At 36.7% G+C, this 20,975-nt stretch overlaps 3 protein-coding genes across 10 annotated transcripts; 1 reads left to right on the plus strand and 2 right to left on the minus strand.

Annotated features, from left to right (window-relative positions):
- Positions 1-262: 262 nt before the first annotated feature.
- LOC127809682 (uncharacterized) lies at positions 263-6,354 on the plus strand. Of its 4 annotated transcripts, none has more exons than XR_008025196.1 (11): positions 263-616; positions 1,095-1,664; positions 1,750-2,085; positions 2,201-2,539; positions 2,623-2,979; positions 3,136-3,194; positions 3,490-3,561; positions 4,797-4,899; positions 4,998-5,043; positions 5,304-5,393; positions 5,815-5,961. XR_008025196.1 is itself a non-coding variant. In XM_052348676.1 (11 exons), exons 2-11 carry the CDS (start codon positions 1,143-1,145, stop codon positions 6,016-6,018), a joined length of 2,154 nt encoding a protein of 717 aa, XP_052204636.1. In that variant the 5' UTR covers positions 264-616; positions 983-1,142; the 3' UTR covers positions 6,019-6,354. The 4 variants fall into 4 exon arrangements, 3 of the variants coding, with proteins under 3 accessions (XP_052204636.1, XP_052204634.1, XP_052204635.1); XM_052348676.1 differs by having other exon boundaries at positions 264-616; positions 983-1,664; positions 4,998-5,069; positions 5,815-6,354; XM_052348674.1 differs by having other exon boundaries at positions 264-616; positions 4,998-5,069; positions 5,815-6,353.
- Positions 4,873-13,493, minus strand: LOC127809683 (two-component response regulator ORR26). 3 transcript variants are annotated; one of them, XM_052348678.1, is made up of 6 exons: positions 13,033-13,348; positions 8,806-8,958; positions 8,300-8,689; positions 8,066-8,142; positions 6,877-7,937; positions 4,873-5,021 (listed from the first exon to the last, which is right to left on the minus strand). In XM_052348678.1, the coding sequence occupies exons 1-5, from the start codon at positions 13,202-13,204 to the stop codon at positions 6,918-6,920; spliced, it is 1,812 nt and encodes a 603-aa protein (XP_052204638.1). In that variant the 5' UTR covers positions 13,205-13,348; the 3' UTR covers positions 4,873-5,021; positions 6,877-6,917. The 3 variants fall into 3 exon arrangements, with proteins under 3 accessions (XP_052204638.1, XP_052204639.1, XP_052204637.1); XM_052348679.1 differs by lacking the exon at positions 4,873-5,021 and adding an exon at positions 13,361-13,493 and having other exon boundaries at positions 6,363-7,937; positions 13,033-13,172; XM_052348677.1 differs by lacking the exon at positions 4,873-5,021 and having other exon boundaries at positions 6,363-7,937; positions 13,033-13,347.
- Positions 13,494-18,227: 4,734 nt separating this feature from the next.
- LOC127809684 (E3 ubiquitin-protein ligase AIRP2-like) lies at positions 18,228-20,770 on the minus strand. 3 transcript variants are annotated; one of them, XM_052348682.1, is made up of 6 exons: positions 20,612-20,770; positions 20,345-20,435; positions 19,620-19,782; positions 19,389-19,455; positions 19,045-19,288; positions 18,228-18,952 (listed from the first exon to the last, which is right to left on the minus strand). In XM_052348682.1, the coding sequence occupies exons 2-6, from the start codon at positions 20,425-20,427 to the stop codon at positions 18,742-18,744; spliced, it is 768 nt and encodes a 255-aa protein (XP_052204642.1). In that variant the 5' UTR covers positions 20,428-20,435; positions 20,612-20,770; the 3' UTR covers positions 18,228-18,741. The 3 variants fall into 3 exon arrangements, with proteins under 3 accessions (XP_052204642.1, XP_052204643.1, XP_052204641.1); XM_052348683.1 differs by lacking the exon at positions 20,612-20,770 and having other exon boundaries at positions 18,228-18,949; positions 20,345-20,605; XM_052348681.1 differs by lacking the exon at positions 20,612-20,770 and having other exon boundaries at positions 20,345-20,605.
- Between the last annotated feature and the right edge of the window lie 205 nt (positions 20,771-20,975).

Raw genomic sequence — 20,975 nt, forward strand, 5'->3', positions numbered from 1 at the left:
CGTTTTATTTTTATTTGTACTAAAGTATAATTATTTAATTCTTTCTAGTTCTCATTCTATTCTAAGCCATTTTATTTAGCCAAACATGACCTAAGAATATTGTGAAATTAGTAATTATTCTAAATAGACAATAATAGAATAGTTTCTATTTGAAGTTTGTACATTTAAAAAAATTATAAATATTTTTTAATAAAAAAAAAAAAAACAGAGAAAATATGGAGGCAATAGCCGTTATGATATGAATATTAAGCAAGAAGGCGTTAGTGGGGCTAATCCTGTTTTGTTCTTTCCAAATTCAAATTAGAGACGGCATTGTACAACGTCTTAAAGACAATGAAGGTTCTCTCGATCGAGGGAATTTGCAGAGAAATTCGTGGTCGTGGAAGATGTAGACCCCAGAGTGCAACATCAAAAGGGCACGCATAAAGGTTTCCTTTTCCTGTTTCTTCATATTCAAGAGCAGCGTCTCTGAGATTCCAAGAAATTGCACAGAAGCTGTTCGACGAAAACGTTTAGAGAGGATCACCGCAAACAAGGCATGGGTGAGTCATCAGTACCTTGTCTCATGAGGTCCTTCTCTCAGCCTGCTGAGACTTACTGCGACGACCCCAAAGAGGTCAGTCCAAGAAACACTTCCCAAGATTTCCCACTTTCATCTACTTCATTTTCACTTATTGGGTCAAATCCCTTGTGGGTGTTTTGTTTCCTCTGTTTTCTCTTCATTGTTGTTGCTATATGGGTTTCCTCATATGTCTTGTTTCTTTCTTGGATATTTGACAATACTTGATTAGTCTTGTTTTCAGAGTATTTGAGGTTTTGTTGCCAATTATGGTTTCTTGCTCTTCTTTTGATTATTGTGCCCCATTCTTTACTTATTATTGCCTTGGGATCATGATTTAGTTCTCAAGTAATTGAAGGGTTTACGCGATGAATGTCTGTTGAAATCTGTTTTAAGTTTATCTTCAATGTGTTTAAGTTACAGATTATATTGGGAGTTACGATACATGTATGATTGGATACATGAGCAAAGTTAGACTCAAATCTGAAGATTTAACTAAGAAGGCTATTGAAAAACAAAAATAATCATATTACAGGAAGATCCTCTCCGTGCCCTAACAACATCAATATCTTTTGGGAGATTCATGACGGAATCATTGTCTTGGGAAAAATGGTCGTGCTTCTCTAACAACCGATACTTGGAAGAAGCCGAGAAATTTTCTAAGCCAGGTTCTGTTGCTGAAAAGAAAGCTTATTTTGAGGCCCATTACAACAGAGTTGCTGCCAGGAAAGCTGCGGCAGTGCTTGAGCAGCAAAGTGCAGCAAGTAACAATTTTTCTGAATCAAGTAATCCACACGGGGCTCCGCATGATTCTTCTATTGTCCCAGACTCATCACAATCAGACAGTAATCTGTCTATCAGTGAAGTGCAGGCAGTGGGTGCCCCTAATACTGAGCAGTCTAAGGTGGTTCCCTCTGTTGATCCAAATGTATGGGATCCCAGTGCTGAAAGAAATAAATTGGGAAACACTGAGGAGAAAAATGCAGAACCAGTAAGTGAGCTTGTTGTTGCTGAAAATCCTATCCAGGTTGATTCAGCTGTCAATCGTGAAAATGTTGAAAACCACATCATTGCTACATCCACTCAACAAGAGATCACCATTGTGGTATGTGTTAGATGATTTCTACGTCCTCTTATTTCTGCCAAATCACTTCTTTGTATGGCCTTACAACCTGATTTTTATTCTATAGAATGCTGCTAATCAAGAGAATTTAGCCTTAACAATCAAGAGGAAACAATCAACTAGGTCCCCTAAATTCACCAACATTCGAGCATCAAAGCTTTGGTCTTCTGTCAAACTAATTCCTGTCCAACCCAGCAAGGATGACTGTGCCACTCAAATCCATAGAAGAATTGCAAGAGACGTGGTAGAGAAAAAGAGATTAACACCAAAGTCACATCACGTGTCAATGACTTCTTTTTCTCACAGAGAAAATCTTATTCCAGTTGAGTTGCCTAACCACCGTGAAAATGGTGGAAAAGGCTGCCCAGTTATGCCTACTGAACATGGAAAAATGCCTGCCATGGTGCGTGTTAAGACCATTTTTCAGGTTTTTCCCATCTGCCAGATAAACTCTTTTTGGTTACTTTCTTACCCTTTTCTTCTTCTTTCTTTTTTTCCCTTCTTTATTTTATTTGCAGCATGCTGTCAATCAAGGTGACCTAGCTTCAACAAGCACACAGAAAGAATCAATTAGTTCCTCATACTCATTCACCAACATGCCAGCATCAAAAAAACAGTCTTCTGTCAAATTGAGTCCTGTACAAACTAGCAAAGACTGGAATGGTACTCAAGCCGGTAAAAAGAGCGCAAGAGACTTGGTGGAAGAAAAGAGACCAACACAAAAATCACTTCACGTGCCTATCAATTTTTCTTCACATTCCATGAACCCTATTCGGGTTGAATTACCTAACAAGCGTGAAAATGTTGAAGTCCATCACAAGATTGTTCCCAATCAAGAAGAGGAGATGCTCTTCACTGTATGTGTTGACTGTCATATATTTTCTTATATCTTCCAGGTTAGTTCTTTTTCATTGCTTATTACCTGATGCTTATTTTGTAGGATGCGGCTAATCGAGGTAATTTAGTTGCAACAAGCCAGAAAGCACAATCAAATAGTTCCTCAAAATCATTCGGAGAGCATCAAGCATCAAAGCTCCAGTCTTCTGTCAAACTGAGTCCTTCCCAACGCAGAGAGCGAAATACTGCCAGTCAAACCAGTAAAATGACTACAAGAGACTTGGTGGAGAAAAGGAAATTAGCACCGAAATCACTTCACATGTCAATCAATGTTTCTTGCCATGCTGGTGGACCTGGTAAAACATTTCGAAATAGCCTCAGCATTGGGAATTCAAAAACTACTGGAATCTTTGCAAAGACATCCAACGACAACTCGATTCCCATACAAACTCAAAGTAAGGTGTGTACTTTACGTCTTACATTCACCTCATTCACCCATTGATGCATTTGTGCAAGAGCATGCCAGTGCATAAATAGTTTCGTATTCAAACAATTTGTAACACATAGCTAATATCGGTGTTTGTATATATATTTATATATATTGAGTGTACCGCAGGCATCAAAACGTGGGTTATCTGTGCAACCTTCAGCAACCCCTCAAGCAGAAAGAAGAAGGTAATTGTTTCTGTTAAACAAAAGCTAAGGAACATGGCTGGAGGTCTAAAATTCATGTACCCCACCCCACCTAGTGGGATTAAGGCTTGTGATTCTTACTTACCAAAAATTAAAAAAAAAAAAAAAAAAGAAAGGCGGGCTTGTGATTGTTGTTGTTGAACAGGCCTGAAGAAATAGTGGGAATATGTCAGCTGTCTGCGTAACCCTTGATATTGTCTAGTGCTAATTATGCACACGCCCGCGCGCGCACATAGTATTCCTGTCATCAAAATGTTCTTTTTTTCATGGTTTACAGAAGTAAAACGCAGGATGATTGCTCAGTTTCTGGAAGGACAACTGATGTGAAATTGAACTACCTGTCCGCAGAGTAAGATCTTCTGCTACATAATTACTAAACAGTCTTAGCTTGTGTGGATTGGAAATTGTAGAGTTCTCATCAGATGATCATATAACTGTCAACTGAGAGAAAATATAAGAAATAAGGTTGTCTATTGATCTGGCGAATGAGATTGTGGGGATTGCAAAAGTTTTGCTATTATCCTGTCTCTGGCGCAAAGCACACAATAGGACATGGATACGAACTCTCGTCCATAATGAAATGGCTTCCTTTAGTCTAATCTGATTTGCTTCCTACTATGCTTTACTACCCTTGCCTGATGTATGTGAAGGTTACAATGATGGTTATTTACCACTTCTTTAAGCTAAAAGTAACAGATATTTTTAGAGTGGAAGAAAAACCACACAAGTTCAATTAGCAGATCTCGACCACACCATGCACTATTATTGCCGAACAGTTACAAGATGCTACTCTCTGGCCAAACTAGTTGACTTCAAACTTATGACTTTAACTGCTTTCGTGAATTATCGTAGTCCGTCATCCAGTGCTTGAACCGCCATTGGTTGCCTTGGTAATCCTCCAAGATGATCTTTGAGCAGAATGAACGTAAATCTTAAATGAAAGTTTTGGAGAAGCTTGAGCATGTACTCCAAATGTATTTTGAGGTGTCAATAGTGTAAAAGGAGGCTAACTTTGGACTTAAATTTATGATTTGGGAAGTCCACAAACGATAAAAATCCACTTTGACATGCACTTTCAAGGCAAACTAGTAGCAAAAATATTGTCTCTTGCTTGAGCCCTAATGTGCTTCTTGTAAAGCTGCATAATGGCATGGTGCAATCTGCCATGGGCTGTTCAGGTAATCTCTTGCTCCATCGTGTTGTGCATGCTGCATTGACTGGTTTGTGCAGCTTTCTATTATACCTTTTTATGCTCTTGAAGGTAATAGCTCGACCTAATCACTGGAAACCAACTGTTTTAACACCTTCAATTTCAAGCATGTTTAAACTTAATGCAACTCTCAAGACATGAGTAGAATTACACTCAAAACTGTTAGTTCGCAGATTGCCATTGCAAACCATGACATTATGCATATATTCCAATATTGTCCTGCCAATTATACAAATACACATATGAACTACTTTTTCAATTAGCATCACTTTTCCTCATACATGTAAGAAATTCCTGTTGCACAGTAATTATTATGACGTTACAACACTGTCCAATGGAGCTGAATCCTGAATTTTCTTCAAAACTGTGTGCAGCCGCTTGAAGACTCCAGGTGCATCTGTACGCAAAGCACAGCCCCCCACTGTAGCCTCCTCTTTTAGCTTCAGGTGTGAAGGAAGAGTGGCAAAACGTAAAGAGGCAAGTTCACAGCCAATGACACTGTCTGCAGTTTTGCTTCTTAAAGCATTGTTATCATTTATTCTCATGTTCTCTCTTTCTACAATTTGCTGTTCCAGTTCTTTCAGAAGCTACAAGAGAAGCTAAACACCAAGCAGACAGAAAGTAAGCATGTCCGATCAAAACCCCGGGTTAGTTATTGACTTATATTATTGGATGAATTGGAATAAACTCCCAAATGTGAACGCAACCAATGCTAATAAGACACTTACCTTTTAAAAACCTAAGAACTTACAACAGTTGACATAAAAGTAACAGCATTGTATATGAAATAGTGTTCAAGATATTCTTAACACAGAGCTGTAGGTGGAAATATTAAGTATTTTTAGAACAGATTAGCAGTTAACATGAACATTCTTGTACAGAAGAAAGTAGAGGATGACTTCAAAGAGTTGCCCCTGAGTACCAGTTCCAAGGCCAAGTCTTCAGAACCAGCAAGCAATCAAATGAATAAGGTATGCGCATCTACTTTGTTTACTTATATGATGCTTGAAGTTCTTGCTAATGTATAATATGAAACCTCAAGTTCGGAGCCAGTTGTGTACTTAAAATGCAGTATATGCATAATGCATGTGATGATGATTTGGAAACACTCTGCTACTTGTAATAGTACTTGACTCCTAGGAGGATGAACACAAGTTCCTCATTCGGGTGGGGGTTCCTTTAGGAGGTTATGGCTTTCTGTACCCTTTTAGGGTTTAGCATATAGGAACTTCTGACTCCCAGAAGTTTTTCTTACAGTTAAAGAGTTTCATAAACCTCAAATTTTCTGTTGGACATCTCTCATGAAGTTATGAGCCGTTTGTTTGATTTCCTCTTGCATCTTCAATATCATGTGAAATCATTTCTTTTTTTTTTTCTTTTTTTTTTTTGCAGATCCAGCCGAGACAGCATTTGTCACCAAAGCTTGAAAGGAAGCAAATCCGCCACACAGATACAAATGGGAATGCTTCAGCCAAGGATAACTCCAAGCCCAAGCATGTTGTTGAAAAGACTCAAATCACTTTTTCTTCCAATTCACCATCGAGGAAAAATACAAATGAGAATGCTTCCCCAAATATCGAGCTTTTCCAAGTTTAGGGCGGAGTTCAATAATTGAATGGTCTTTCTGATTATGGTCTGTCGTTGGGAGAATTGACCTCATAGAGATGGAAATAAACATTCAGATGTTAGTGGATGCATTTGGCAGAAAATGTGTAACAAACATTCCTAATACGCGTTGATGGCTGTTTTCAACCTTGGAGTGGAATTTTAGATTGGCTCTTTTAAATTCTTTTGACTATCAGGCTACTCAATTTTCTTTACAGATATAGTGTATTTAGGGGCCAGATGTTACAATTTTCTGTACTGCACCTTTAATTCTTGTAAAATCTTTTGGTTCGGCCAATTTTATGGACAGGTGTCATAAGCAAATGAAGAGTATAAGCATTTCTGAATTGGATACTTCTCTGTGTTTTGTCGATATATTTTACCTGATAGCTGATCTTTGTATGTGGTTTTGAACCCGTTTGTATGCGTGTGTATTATGGTTAAATACTTCAGTATTTTCTCCTCTATACAACACATTACTTGCTAACCCTAGTTTTGCCAACTGAAATTAGAAGGGTCGAAAGTACCATGACTCAAGTTATTGACCAGCTGTCTTAAGATGCATCTAGATCTAGTGCTCAATTACTTTGACAACTATCAACTTTTCCACAAAATTTGTGAGGGGTTATATGAGCAAACAAACACGCAAACGTACATATCTACAGAGCACCATAGGCATGTCTCATCTATTCCAAGTACTTCCTGGAAACTTGCTTATTGCTTAATATTTGCCACCACTCCCATTATAAACTTTTCAACATGACCAAATTGATAGGGAATACATCCCAGTCCATCAAGTTGAAATACTTGGCTTACATATCAATTCAATGGAAGAAAATAGTCACTTGCCTTTTTGGAGATATCTAGCAAGTAACGCTCCCATGGATTACTCAGACAATAAATAGACCTTGATCCATCACCGGATATTCTACTGATTCCCAAGGATACTCATGGTCGAACCTCAGCGCCTCATACAGGTTTGCTGGAGTTTCAGCAAAGAGGTCTGGATGGTTTTGATTAAAAGACTCTTTGCTCAGGGGTCCCACATTTGTCGTGTAACAATCACCTTGAAGCAAACAAGTGATGAGGTTTTCATCTGAAGATGGAAAACTTGAAGTTCCAGAAATTAGGTTTCTTTGGGCAGATTCAAGACCATTTACGAAAATCTGATCTAAGGCATGATTCTTAATGCTCAATGTAGTTCCAAGAATCGGCTCACAATTATGTAAACTTGTCATGAGGCCCTCTGACTGAACCGGAATAGTGCTTCTTAAGGAAGTTACTTGCCTTATTTGTTGGTCTCTGCAACTGGCATCGAAAGGCTTGATTTCCATGCATGCTGGTTTGGCTATGTCAGTGTTAAAAGGTCTGGAACTCACAGATGAAGTGGGCTGAATGCAATCAACTTGCATGTGATGCTGGATACCAGGCAGTGGAAGATGGTTGAAGCCATTCTCTAACTCAAGGTGTGCCTTTTGTTTGTGCTTGAACTGAATTTCTGGAAGTTCATTTAAAGAGTACTGCTTTGGGACACCAGAATCAAATTTTGCATACTTTACATCTGGTTCCAGTGATCCACTAGAATGACTGAAGCTTGTCCTTGAACTGCTGGCCCTTGAAGGATCAGGTATATCATTATGCAGAGCTTTCTTGGTTTCTATCATTGGTAATGAAACAATACCTTTGAGATCACCTTCAAGGATTTTGGAATCAACATTTTGTACAATGGTCTTAGTTCCAGATATTCCATAGATTCCAGAAGCAGCATCATTCTGTTGCATAGTGATTGAATTCTGAAGGCCAAGACTTCCATCAGGGTCTTTTGAAGATGGCTCTGTTTGCTTTATCCCACACAAAGAAGCTTTTAGCTCATTTTCCTTTTGTAACCTACTCAAGTAGAGGCGATACTTCTGCACAGCAAAAACATGTTCTGTCAAATTTCTCCTGTACATAATTTTATGGAGAAATATGTCATTACAGAATTAGTTACTAGTTCTAGCTAATACCATAGTCCATAGCAAGATTCAAGAGTATGTACCTGCAAGTGGCTAGCTACATTTTCTCTTGTCAACCATGGCACACTCATCAAGTCCAGAATTTTTTTAGGACCAACTTCTGCCAAACACAGATTAAAATCAGCACCCTCCAGAAGATAAGAGCCAAATAACTGAAGACCACTCAGATCAAAATACTGTAAAAATAGGAGTGCTGATTCATGTTAATCTTATAAGATGAAACCACTCTAAATAAGGAAAGGTTGTATTAAACTCACTATCAAATCCAATCTGATTTACAGCTTTGACAAATTTCTGATGGAGATCTACAGTCCAAACTACTCTAGCTTTCTTCACCGAAGATGGATCACCAAAGTCTTTGTTGTCGTGTTTGTTTTCAACATCTTTTCGTTTCTTTCCTGAAGTCACTTCACATCCAATAAGGAAGTGCCCATCATCAGATTGGTCTGATCCATGTCTCATCATCATATGTAATTCTTCAAAACTTTCATGACTTTCAATATCTCTCACTTCATGTATCCTTTTCCTAAAGACATGCTGCCATATATTACGAAGCTCTTTCATTCTTATGGGCTTAAGAAGATAATCACAGGCCCCATGCTGAACTCCTCTCATCACCCTGCTTGTTTCACCATCAACAGACATCACTGCAGAGATTAATAACATTCACCAATTAGATCTAAAAGTTTCAGTGGCATAAATGGAAGAGAGGTAGAAAAAACAATAAGAACAAGATTTCAAATGTTAATGACGGAGAACTGACTAATGACAGGGAGATCCATCTCAAGTCCAACATGCTCAAGAAGCTTAAATCCATCCATGTCAGGCATGTTAACATCGCTGATTACAATGTCAAACCCATCCTTTCTTTCACGAAGCAAGTCCAAGGCCTCTCTTGCCAGACAACATGTAGTCACTGAACCACAAGGAAGCAGCAGAATAAAAAAGATTAAATGGTCAGCAAGTACAAAGAAGAAGCATATCAAAACAATTACAAAAGAAAATTTGCTAAAGAAATTGAAATATTTTTAGGCTATGGAGAAATAACCCACATTTTTTGCGATCAAGAGTGCAATAGTCCCCAGATTAACCAAGAAACATGCATTTCCACACCATATGAAAGGCTTTGATATCTTGATCAATCAATCATGCGTAAGGACACCATATAGAAAAGAACATGGCCATGGTAATTGTGTAGTGAGTAGTGACTACGCAACGCAAGTTATAGCTTCTTTCCATATGTGGTCAGCGAGAAAACATGGTAGGGACCAAGATAACAAACATGAGGTATGCTATGTGAACCAGATTGTGGGGTCATTGGAAACACGGTTGGCAAAACCAGGATCCTATGTGGAATTGGTGAATGGATCTTCCTGATCAAATTGTAGGATGGGAGGATCAGATTGAGGATTGCAAGATCCTATAAGAAGTGGATTATAAATCACGATATATATTTCAAAATATATACAGACTAAGCCAAAGTTGTGCAAAAAAAGAAGAAGAAGAAATAGACATTAAAAACAGATAAAGAACAGGAAATGCTACAATGGCGCGGCGGCCACAATATAAAAGAATAAGGAATGCTACTACTGCAGCAGCGGCTACTGAGAAGAAGAGAAATTTTGTTGCTATATTAACAGCTGCCACCAAAAAAAAAAAAAAAAGAGATGCAATGTTATTGCTGCCGCAGAAAAGAAGGCGGTGAAGAATATAAACAGATCTGCATCTGGACTGTTCTTCCTGAGGAAGCAGCCTGGGAAATATTTCAATTTCTCCCTATAATGACCAAAGAAATCCCTAAGTTTTTTCTATATTTTCTTAATTTAGGAAATTGTTGCTTGGGCTACAAAGCCCAAAACAAAATAGACACAAAAATAGTAGTAGAATTTGACCCCTATCCAACCCTACACCAATCCCACTAAGATCCTACCAAGACAATCTTAGGTGTGATTCCCATCGATTCTATGAAAATGGATAATAGGATGATATGAACACAATCAAGACTGGGGTTTTGATAGCCATGACCAGAAAGTTATAAACCAATAGACAAACAGAGATGGGACAGCAGAATGGCTAGAACTGGAAGACTGACGGGACTCAAAAGGCAATCAGCATGACTATCTTTAGAACTCAGGTAGAGCTTTTACAGGTAATAAGATTGAAAGGCCTGTCTTGAAAGTGCATTCATTTATAGAATGCAATTGTCAGGCAGAATCCTAAATATTCAAATGATCTGTGAATAAGCCAATCCAAAATATTGAACTATTCAAGCCCAGGGAATAGAACTTCAATGCTGGTTGGTTTGTAAGGGCTTGGCCTAAATCAGCAGTCCTCAAGTTCAGTTTGCAACAGCTTGGCACAAATATACTGTGCTCAAGTCTAGTTTGCAAAGGATTGGCCTAATATCCAAAGCAAAAGACAAGCTAGACCAACATGATGAAAAGGCAATTTTCAGAATTAGGAATGTATGCTAGGAACATGATAGCACGTATTATATAACCCATGAAAGTAATACATTTTTGCTCATTTTTATGTTGCAAATGCATTTATACTTTATTGTATTAAAATATGGATAAAACTATTTTTCCATGCTGTTCATATAGAGAAATAAGTTAAGGGGAAAAAAAGGAAAATCAAATATTAATTTAGAAACTTTGTTCTTAAACCAATTTAACTCAGAAAGGGATGGCACAAGGGTGCATCAAATTAACATTTGATGGGGCAATGGATAAAGCTTCAAAAAGGGATGGAAGGAGAATACTGATGACAGATGCATGTAGTCTCGTAGAGGCTATGGCCTTATGTTTAGCTAAGAAAACTCTGTCCTCTTGATATTCACACAACCTGGTGAAGTCTGTATCCAGACTGGTTGAATAGTGAAATTCCTCCTCCTCTTATGCCTAATTGTGTTTGATGATTTTCACAACAAAGTTTTGCTACTGCATTACTCATTTGAAAAAAAGGAAGGAAAAATGAACTGGAGGTGTCAAGGTTTAGAACAACTAAAGTTTAAAAGTATAAAGGAGGACGACCTAATATGTGTATAGTTCACCATTTTCATTTTGTCATGGGATACAAGATATTTTCTTCAGACTTGAAATATGTTTCAGGTTATTAGGTGCACATTTTGTTTGGAGGGTGTCTATTTTTAATAAGAAAAATTAACACTAGAGGGACAGATTTCAAAGCTTATTGGAGCCAAAGATTTGTTCATCATTATGTCTACAACACCACAGGATGCCTATCTCAGCTGTTCATCCTAGTTTAATTTCAAACCTGTGGAATCTCGTGCCTTATTAATATTCTTCAACCAAGGCTCCAAAAAAAACAACCCTATGGCTAGTTGTTTGATCCAAGAGTGCTTAAGAGGCATTCTTAATGCAAACTCAGAAGGTAGTATTCATCCCACCCAATTTTTTGAGCCATCATCACAACCTTAGTTATTCAAACACCCCCCCCCCCCCCCCCCCCCCCCCCACACACACACACACACACACAAAGTCATGCCTATCTTAGCTATTTATCAGCCTAACCAATGTAACCTTGTGCATCATCATCCCTTGTTAAGTGTCTTGAACCTAGGCCTCCCAGAAAGTCATTCCTATAAGGGACAGCTTGACCAAGGATTTCATTTTAAGTGGCCGTCTTGCCCCAAAAAATGTGAGAAGGTAATGCTTGCCCTCACTCAGTCTTGTGACACCAACTGTGAAGATCTCTATTATATAAAAAAGCGAGTATGCCGGCCTGCTCATAGATGTGTACAACATAAAATCTTGTCATGACTTATGCTAAGGGTCCATTCATGCTCCATTTTCATTAGGTTGACAAATCGCAAATCACGACCTGATGACCATGCAGACCATGCATGCCACTTGGAGGGTTTTAGGGCAATTTTCAAATGGATTTTGTACTTTGAAACTATAATCAGACAAATAGCAGAACTTCAGAATAATAAGAGTAGAGAATTGGTAAAGTTGGACGAGGCACAGTTCAGTTTCCACTGGAGTCATCTGATGCGCACCACTAGTTAATTGTGTGCAATATAATGATTCATCTCAACTAAAGAAGGTCCAGGGACACCTTGAGGCAACCAAAAGGGAAAGGACTTCTTGTAAAACAACTTTTTTTGTGCACTGAGAAAGGAATCAAGCAAAAGCAGTGGCAGAATACTATGGTCCTGTTAGAGTACTCTGACGCGTTAACATTTTAATAATGACTGCTATGCTTGAACTCTATTATCCGTGATGCTTAAGCAACTATCACTTTGGAATCTAAAGCGACAGTACCACACTACTAAAATAAGATTTTTCTTAACAATACCACACCTTTCTGCAAGTTGTCAGAAAATTAAAGAATATTCACTCCAGAGCCCGTCATAATTAAAAAAATTGATGGTTCATACCTAGCTATAGAATTACTTCGTGGGAATCGGCGTAAATAAAACCACAGCAGAGATTGGTCAGAGTTTCAGAAGGCCAATTTACAGCCTATAAGTTCAGTCAACAAGGAAAAAATCAACATTGGACGAAGGGCAGAATTGGGGGGTAAACTACAAATAAATAAATAAATCTATGAGCAACTGCGAATTTTTTGACACCTCAATATCACATCGTGGTTAATTTTATGAATTAATGACGAACCCAATCGGGATTTCGTGCATTAATTCTTCGGGAAAAAGGGTTTTCCACGTTGGGCCTAACAGAGACGAAGCAAAACGTTCACAAACAAAAAACAACATTTCTATCCAGATAAACAAGACTGCATCAACTATAAATTGCTCTATTCGGAATGTCCCGGAATCCACTAGGGCAAACCCCACTGTGTAACCAAGGATAACAATTTCACAAGAAATCAATAACAACAAATGATTCCTAGAATAGTGATCAAGAATTCGAACACATAGAAGGAGATCATATATTAAGTAACAAGCAGAAAGGAAAAGAGAAGAAAGAAGCAGGCCTAGGAAGAGTGAAGAGGCGAAGCGACGAACCTTCGTAAGAACACTTCTTGAGCATCTTCTCGAGGATTCGGAGCCAGGCCAAATCGTCGTCGACGACGAGAACACGGAGACCGGCCGGGAAGGCGTCGGTCCTAGGGGAAGAGAAGCCGCTCTCCATGGAAGCGTCCCGGCTGCAGAAGAGATGGGAGGGTTCAGACTTCATGTTCAGGCAAAGACAAGACTTTAAAACCAGCTAGCTATGGCATATCTATCTCTACAATTAGAATTAGACTTAGATACACACACACACACATATGTATGCGTGTATATATAAATATACATATACACACACAGGGAGAGAGAATCCAATGGAAGTTACCAATGATGCTATAGAGAGAGAGAGAGAGACAGAGAGAGAGAAAGCTTGAAGATGAGTAGTAGAGAGTGGAGGTCTTAAGGGAACGCAGAGAGCAACAAATGTTGGCGCCGGCAGCAGCTCTGCTGCTTATTTATTATTGGGTAAATCATCGACAAAAATTGAACTTTCAGTGTTTTCTCAATTTTAATAATAATAATATTTAATTTTTTAATCGTGGACTGTTGTTACTTAAACGTTCGTACAAATAGTTAATGGCTTAATACATACGGTTCTCTTTAGCAATTACAAAATATAATATTTAGTTTTTCATATATATAATATTAAAAATTTAATATACTAATTATTAAAAAATATTATTTTATATTTTTATCCTGACAAAACGTTAATATATGTATGAACGTGCCTATTTCTTCAAGTGATGTCACATGAATAACTCGTTGGTAATATTTAAATAGTTTAACTGATTTGTTGTACTTCTTCAATAATTAAAAAATATAATGTTTGATTTTTAATATATAAAAATGTCAAGGTTTCATATTTTAATTATTAAAAATTATTATTTTAAATTTTTACCCTAATTGCGTAGAATATACATGTAAAAAAAAGAAAATGACATATCATAAACGCGATAAGTAATTTTCTAAGAATAGCATATCGCTTTTTCATCAAGTCAGCAAAATATATCAAATTAAAATTTATCTTGATGGACAAAAGACCAAATTACCCATAACTTAAAAAAAACACTAAATCTCAAACCCCTAAATCTCTGGATCATTAACCCGAAAAATGCTACATTCTTCCATTCTCAATTACAAAATATAACATAACTAATTTTCATCATTTCTCTTTGTTAAACTCAATTCTATTGCTCCTTCACTCTCTTATTTATATTCTCTTTTGTATCTCAGGGTAAGAATTTAAACCAATATTCTTTAATAATTGATATATGAAATCTTGACTTTTTATATATTAGGAATCAAACATCATGTATTTTTAATTATTGAGTAAACAAAACAAACAGTCAATCTATTCAAATACTGCTAACTGATCATCTATGTGACATATCACTTATAGAAACGAACTTGTTTATACACACGCTAATATTCTGTAAAAAAAAAAAAAAAAAAGACATAAGATAATAATTTTTAATAATAAAGATATCTAATTTTGACATTTAATATGCATATACTAAATATCATATTTTTTAATCATTAAGAGGGCGTCATATGTATTAAACCAATCATTAAGTGCTCGTGTGGCATGTTATCTTTTATTAACAACTATTACTACATGTATAACAATTTAATTTTTAAGTGAATAAAAGGATAATGTTATGAGTCAATCTTATTTCTTATTAAATTTTTTTTTTTTTGGTGAATAAGAATTTGATAGAAACAAAATATTAGATATTTAATAACACATATTTGTGTACATAATTGACATTTCAATGAAATTTCTAAGAATAATAAATGCCACAATCCATGATATTATCAACTTAATTAATATTATTTATTTCTTTGAAAAATAATGAATGGTTAAGTGTCCTACCAAAAATCTAGCAGCATAAGGAGGGAAAATGTGAGAACATATTTTGTCCCATTGATGTACCCACTTTGTCAAGCACGAATCAAAGAATTTCACCAAATTACTCATTCCTCGAATCTCTTTAAATCAAAATATAAAGTTATATATAAATGTGACATTAGCCAATTTGATATAAGTGAATTCAATATAATTAACCCTCTGTTGAAATCATAGTTCACTCTTAACCCCCTATTTTATTCTTAAATAAATGTTAATGTTAAATCTTTAGAGCCTTGGAGGAGAAGGATTTTGAAGATCAATAAACACTTCTAGATACAAAAGATAATAATATAATGAGAAGGACAATCAATCATTTTTTTTTTTTTTATAATTTAGATTCCGAGCATTGCCCAGCTAATCTTGGGGACGGACGACATTCTTTCTTGATTCGCTCGGATACATTCACAACCTATATATACACAAATCAACACATTCAGTTCATATCTTAACATGAGAATCCCTAATACTCTTTGTAAAACTCCACATGATTTACCGCTAAGATGTGTCCTTAGAAAACAATTAACCATATTTCATTATCTCAATCACTCCATATTTATGTATACATTCATATATGAAACTTTTAAATTATAATGCCCATTGGTTTATACTTTCAAAAAGATTTTTTTATTGAAAAGGTTTTGTAGTTGCAAAAAAAGGTTTAAGGGTCCCTGTTTTCTATTGGGGTGATAATCAAGTTAAATACTTGTATCCCGTTAAGGATCGAAAAGTTAGGATTGCATACAAAGCATATGAAATTTACCTTCTTTTTTTTTCTCATTGCTATCCTTATGAACAAGATGTGCACTAGATAAATCGCGTTAAACAAACATGTAAAACTTGTGTGTGGACAATCTTGTGCATGGGCAGTCGTTAACGACAAACAAAAAAGTTATTATAGTCTTTTATCGATAAGCTAACTCTATAATGGTGTCTCAAATGTGCAAAACTTTTTGATTCTTGATATCTTGTCTTGTGAAGAGTAATAGGGAATTATTTTTATTCATAACCTTTCTCTTATTTTACAAAGAAGTTATTTTTATAACTTGAATTTTTAAACTTAGGATCATTAAAGAATAACAATGCCATTACTACAAGACTCGCCTTTCATGGCTAAACTAACTCTAAGAATTCTTTGTTTTTTTTTTTTTTTTATTACTTTGATGGTAAATAATCAAACCTACCTATGCGTATAGAGTTGAAGGGGGGGTGAGTAGGGGCAAAGAAAGTGTTAATGTGCTTAGATGCGCAAACCATTGGATGGATTCATTAATTAATGAACAGTGTGTGAAAGGAGCCTGCACTTAGATGTGTAAATTAATTAATGCCCTATTATATAGCATTTAGACAAACAAACCCCTAATTTTGTTGCTTTTAGTGAGTGTTGGAGAAGACATTCCCTCATGATGATTGGAGTCAAATTGGAGAGACTAAGCAAGTAGGGTTTGGTGTCTGCATTTGATTGGGCCGTGGTTTTCAAGCTGTTTTATGGTCACCTTTCTCCCCAACTTGAAAGGATCCTCCACCTTCCTCCCTCCCTTGTTTAGAGCTTAGTTCGTTACAAATCCATGCTTACGGAATATTATTAACTTTGAATGTTGCAAAGTAGTTAGTGCTAATTAATGTGGTTTGTAATCGATCGGCACGTAATGACATGAACATTTGTACTTGTAAATCGACAAGGACAAATGCATTATATATATATATATATAAGAGCGAGAGAGAGAATGGATATGTACTAATTTATAAGAGAATGTAAAATGGTATTGTTTTATTAATTAATTAGTCCCAGAGAATAAAGAATTAGAAATATTATAAAAGATAAGGGTGAAGATACCAAACAAGGCCTTAGGCAACGGGAGCAGGTTTCCTCGTGCAACTGGACATGGGTGACATGATTTAACACTAAGGGAGCGAGCAAAGAGACAAGATGGAACATAAACAACTGTGTGGATCATCAAGTTCCATTAATTGTCCATTATCTTTATCAGAGGGTTGGTGACATATATTTTGGTAATCAAATCAAATTTACAGCGGAGTGCTAGCTTGAGATGGGTATAAGAATTGAGTAATTAAAATTTGTGACTATGGTAATAATAATAATAATAATTAATTAATGTTTTTGTTGCTACATGCACACGTATGGGTGTAGTAGCGTAGGTGAGCTGCTGCTATTCAATAAGCAATAATGCACATAAAAAGGATCCAACTTTGAGAGAAGAGGAGAGGCGGAAAGGCCACACCTTTTGGGAGAGTGGGGTAGGGATGAATGGCCCCTTTGAAAAGGAGCCCAAAAATGGCTCTTAGAAAAGGAAATGCCCACTAACAAAAAGCCCTTTTTATCTTAGAGAGAATTATTATTACTTTAAACAGATGGGAAGCATGATTGCTGACTCTCAAAATTGGAGGGGATGAACTCCATGCAACTTCTCCCAAGTGGATCCTTGCTTTTCCTTAGTTTAATCAAAAGCTAGGGGTTTTTTTTTTCTTTATTGTTCTTCATTTTTGTTTGTTTTAACCTTCATCTTATGCTCTTCCTCTCTGATGCCTCTCAGGTGTTGTTCACTACCCATTTGTTCTTTCTTCTTTTTATCTTGAGTTTTTGTCGCTTTCTTCTTCTTTTTTTTTTAGCAAAAAAGGGTAAAAACGCGACTAACAGTGCAAGCACCGATGCTTGATTGATCATTTCTTCATAAAATAATACCACGGGAAGGGTATGGATAGTTAATGATGTCCTCAAAAGATTTACCTTAATAGATGAGAAGAAACCTGTTTCTTTCTGTACACAGATGTAACTTAGAATTTAAATTTCTACTTTATAACTTAAAAAAAGAAAAAAAGAAAAAGAGAGAGAGAGATTAGCCAATCCTTTCTACTCTTGGATTCGAGGTCCAGTAAAAAGGCCCAGAAAAGACCCCAATTAATTCTCTGTGTTTTTGGGTTCTTTTATCTCATTGTTTCTTTGTGCAATGATATGAGTGGGTTGCCCACGTACACAACAACACTATTGCTAATTAGAGATTTTAATATTTTCTTGAGATTTGTAATTGGCAAGGGATCAGGAAGATAGAAAGGAAAGTGAAAAGGAGACGCATTTTGCTTCACTTCCTCCTTTTACATCTTCCGCCCATATAAACATTTCTCGGATGCTAACTTGTGTTCTCCCCATTTTTTCTTTCCTTTTCCTCACCAAACCCAGAAGCCAAACAAGGCAAAAGACATGAACAACTACAGAAATTCTACCAGCCCAAATGACCGATTCTACAGCAGTCATGGAAGAAGCAAATAAAGCTCAAATTGGATCCTTGGTCCAAATCAATATCATCATGACAAGAATACAGCAGGAACAAGAAGCCCCATCTAACATACAATTCATACACAAATCATCAGCAATATAACAAGCATAAGCGCCCACCTTCCAAGCAACTCTACTAGTCTGCAATTTCCATTCCAGCACTGGGATTTCAACAGGCTTTGTCGAATATTGTGCTCAACGTTTCAGCATCCTTTCGTATCTTCTACTGTAACACCAGATTCAGGATGTTCCGATCCTTGCATACATCAAGATGCTCATTGAGGGACTTACTCAGGTCTTCAGACGGTTACCTCTAGGCCCTTCCGTCAACTTGTCATGTGTCACTGATTTCCAAGTTTGGTCTTCGTGTTTCAAGTAGTTTGGTTGGTTGTATATACATTGATTTGGGAACAGCTTGGATGGCAGATGATGGTTGGGGTTCTATACACCAAGGTCCATGAACATGCGGTCAGCATGTTCTGCACCTAAGTTCATCAACTGCTAATTAGATCAGGTAGTCGTATAGAAACAAATGGGTATCCAGCACCATGAGTGGCAGGTTGTCAATATAACTGTAGAAGCGCCCAAGGTCCTCCTTCGCTAGAGTAATAATGTCGATCACATCATCACTGCTGATGAGAACCCATAAATCTCGAGAGCTAATTCTCTTCAGGCAGCCCCGACAAAAAGGGCATGACTGAGATCTCAAGTTCCTGCTTTAAACCCATTTTAACACACTTACAGAACTGATCCATAAAAAGAAAGAAATAACAAGAAGCATGGCACTGGAAACGCGATCAGAGGTTACCAGTCGAGGAAGCAGCTGTTGCACATGGAGTGACCACAATCTGGTAGCACCATCTTGGTGCAGGTTTCCATGCATATCCCACATTCATCGTCTCTTTCAAGGTCATTACCCAAAGGACTCCTCCTCTTGTCTTCTATTACTTTTCCACTTGAAATTTCAGAGGATATAGTACTGTAACTACTATCACCTTCCACCAATTGCGTAATGTACCCGCCCAGTTGCCTAAGCGAAGGATATATAACAGCTGCGCAAGTTCTCTAGTTGAAATGAGGATACCAAATATATTCAAGTATAAAAGACAAATGAAATGAAGGAAAGAAGGCAATCTTGAATGCAAATTGTACCATAAAATTCTCGTAGAGAGGCCTTCCTGTCATTTGAGGACATTGTTGGCATTCCATCAACATATACCTTAAAAGCAATAAATGCAGTTCGGTCTTTTGAGAAACGAGACATATGAACAAAAACTGAAACATAGAAAAGAAGAAAAAAGAAGAGGCAACCCAGCTAAAATCCAGTTGATTTATTTGCAAATGTTCTAGTCAACAACGAATAAGATAAATAGTAGAACCAACCTTGTATACAAGTATGTGAAGAAGGCCTAAATAACCTGGGAGAGTATCTGTACAACTGCAATCCATCCATTCTATCAAAAATATCAAGAAGGGAGCAAAGGGGCTGTAAGACAATTTCATCTGAATACAATCTCCATCACCATCCCTTGGTAGAGAAGCCGCCCTGAAAAATCCAACACCCAAATCAAAAATGGAATCAACCGGTTCTTCTTGGTTGTTGGTTCTCAGTATCGGACACAAAAACAAATTAATTTAATACACCCAAAGTCTGAGTAAAGGAGGGTTGAGTTCGATAATCGATAATCAGCATAAAATTAACTTGTAGGGTCAAACGTGATGAATTCTAGTTTTTGTTGTAAATAACCTACAAGATACCCCAAAACCCAAATAAAGAAAATTGCATAAATCAACTCTTCTTGGTTAATTCACAGAATTCAAAGCAAAAACTAAATTAGCGCAAGGCAGAACCCACATTGGTAAAGATCAAAACCATGGAAAATCTGGCACTTAAGAACAATACTATCAATGGAAGGAGCAAAAAGAACTAAACAACCAAATAATGAATCACCAAGAACGCCAACAGTTTATAGACTCAACAATTTTCAAGGGGCAATATGCATATTTGGAGGCACTAAGTTTACCTTCTTCAAAGAACAGAATTATCCGACGACCAGAACACAATAATATTCAGCAAAGTAATAGAGAGATGAAGGGAAAATTCTTACAGGGTATTGGCATGTCGAATATCAGCTTCTAGTGTTTTGATGGATTCTCTATAAGAAGATTTGTGGGGCTTTTTCTGCCACATTCGTTCTTCTGTTCCAGAGAAAGGAAAGGCAGAACAATCCAAATTTGACAAAAAGGTGAGGCTTTTGGAAGATGACTTTAAAGAGGGGGCAGAGCGAGAGAGAGAGAGAGAGAGAGAGAGAGGTGGCTTGCTTAGTGATGAAATTGAAATCTTCGCCACTTCAAGCAAAGAAAGGGATACGTACCTTCTCTCTATTATGTGTTATCCTTTGCCTTTGCCTTCATTTCTGTTAAAAACTGCAAGTTATGGCTACCATTGTTTGTTTCCAACACTGGATTTTGTATCAAAACCCTAATTTTCTGTGCTATAAACCAAAAAGGGTCGATTGACTCTATATTCTGTCTCAGATCACAAATTTACTCTAAAAGATCAAGAATTTTGTCATTCAGGAAAAAAAAATAAAGACATTTGAAAAAAAAAAAAAGTCAGTAGAAGAACAACAACAACATGGTAGGATTATTATTTTTGGATAGCCTGATATTCTTATTTTTTTAACGCACCATTATAATTATAAAATTTTTACGTAAATGGTATAACTCATTAATATA

This window comes from Diospyros lotus, chromosome 9 (assembly GCF_014633365.1).
Source record: "Diospyros lotus cultivar Yz01 chromosome 9, ASM1463336v1, whole genome shotgun sequence".
In the NCBI taxonomy this organism is placed as follows: Eukaryota; Viridiplantae; Streptophyta; class Magnoliopsida; order Ericales; family Ebenaceae; genus Diospyros; species Diospyros lotus.

Excerpts from the sequence above, each read along its gene's own strand:
- LOC127809683 (XM_052348678.1), bottom strand. The coding sequence starts at position 13,204 with ATGAAGTCTGAACCCTCCCATCTCTTCTGCAGCCGGGACGCTTCCATG. Across the intron at positions 8,690-8,805 it reads GATGGATCTCCCTGTCATTA|TGATGTCTGTTGATGGTGAA; the intron begins GTCAGTTCTCCG and ends TAATCTCTGCAG. Across the intron at positions 8,143-8,299 it reads AAATCAGATTGGATTTGATA|AAGTTGGTCCTAAAAAAATT; the intron begins GTGAGTTTAATA and ends TGTGTTTGGCAG.
- LOC127809682 (XM_052348674.1), top strand. The coding sequence starts at position 539 with ATGGGTGAGTCATCAGTACCTTGTCTCATGAGGTCCTTCTCTCAGCCT. Across the intron at positions 1,665-1,749 it reads AACAAGAGATCACCATTGTG|AATGCTGCTAATCAAGAGAA; the intron begins GTATGTGTTAGA and ends TTTATTCTATAG. Across the intron at positions 5,394-5,814 it reads CAAGCAATCAAATGAATAAG|ATCCAGCCGAGACAGCATTT; the intron begins GTATGCGCATCT and ends TTTTTTTTGCAG.
- LOC127809684 (XM_052348682.1), bottom strand. The coding sequence starts at position 20,427 with ATGTGGCAGAAAAAGCCCCACAAATCTTCTTATAGAGAATCCATCAAA. Across the intron at positions 19,783-20,344 it reads ATTCGACATGCCAATACCCT|GGCGGCTTCTCTACCAAGGG; the intron begins GTAAGAATTTTC and ends TGGATTTTTCAG. Across the intron at positions 18,953-19,044 it reads AACAGCTGCTTCCTCGACTG|CAGGAACTTGAGATCTCAGT; the intron begins GTAACCTCTGAT and ends ATGGGTTTAAAG.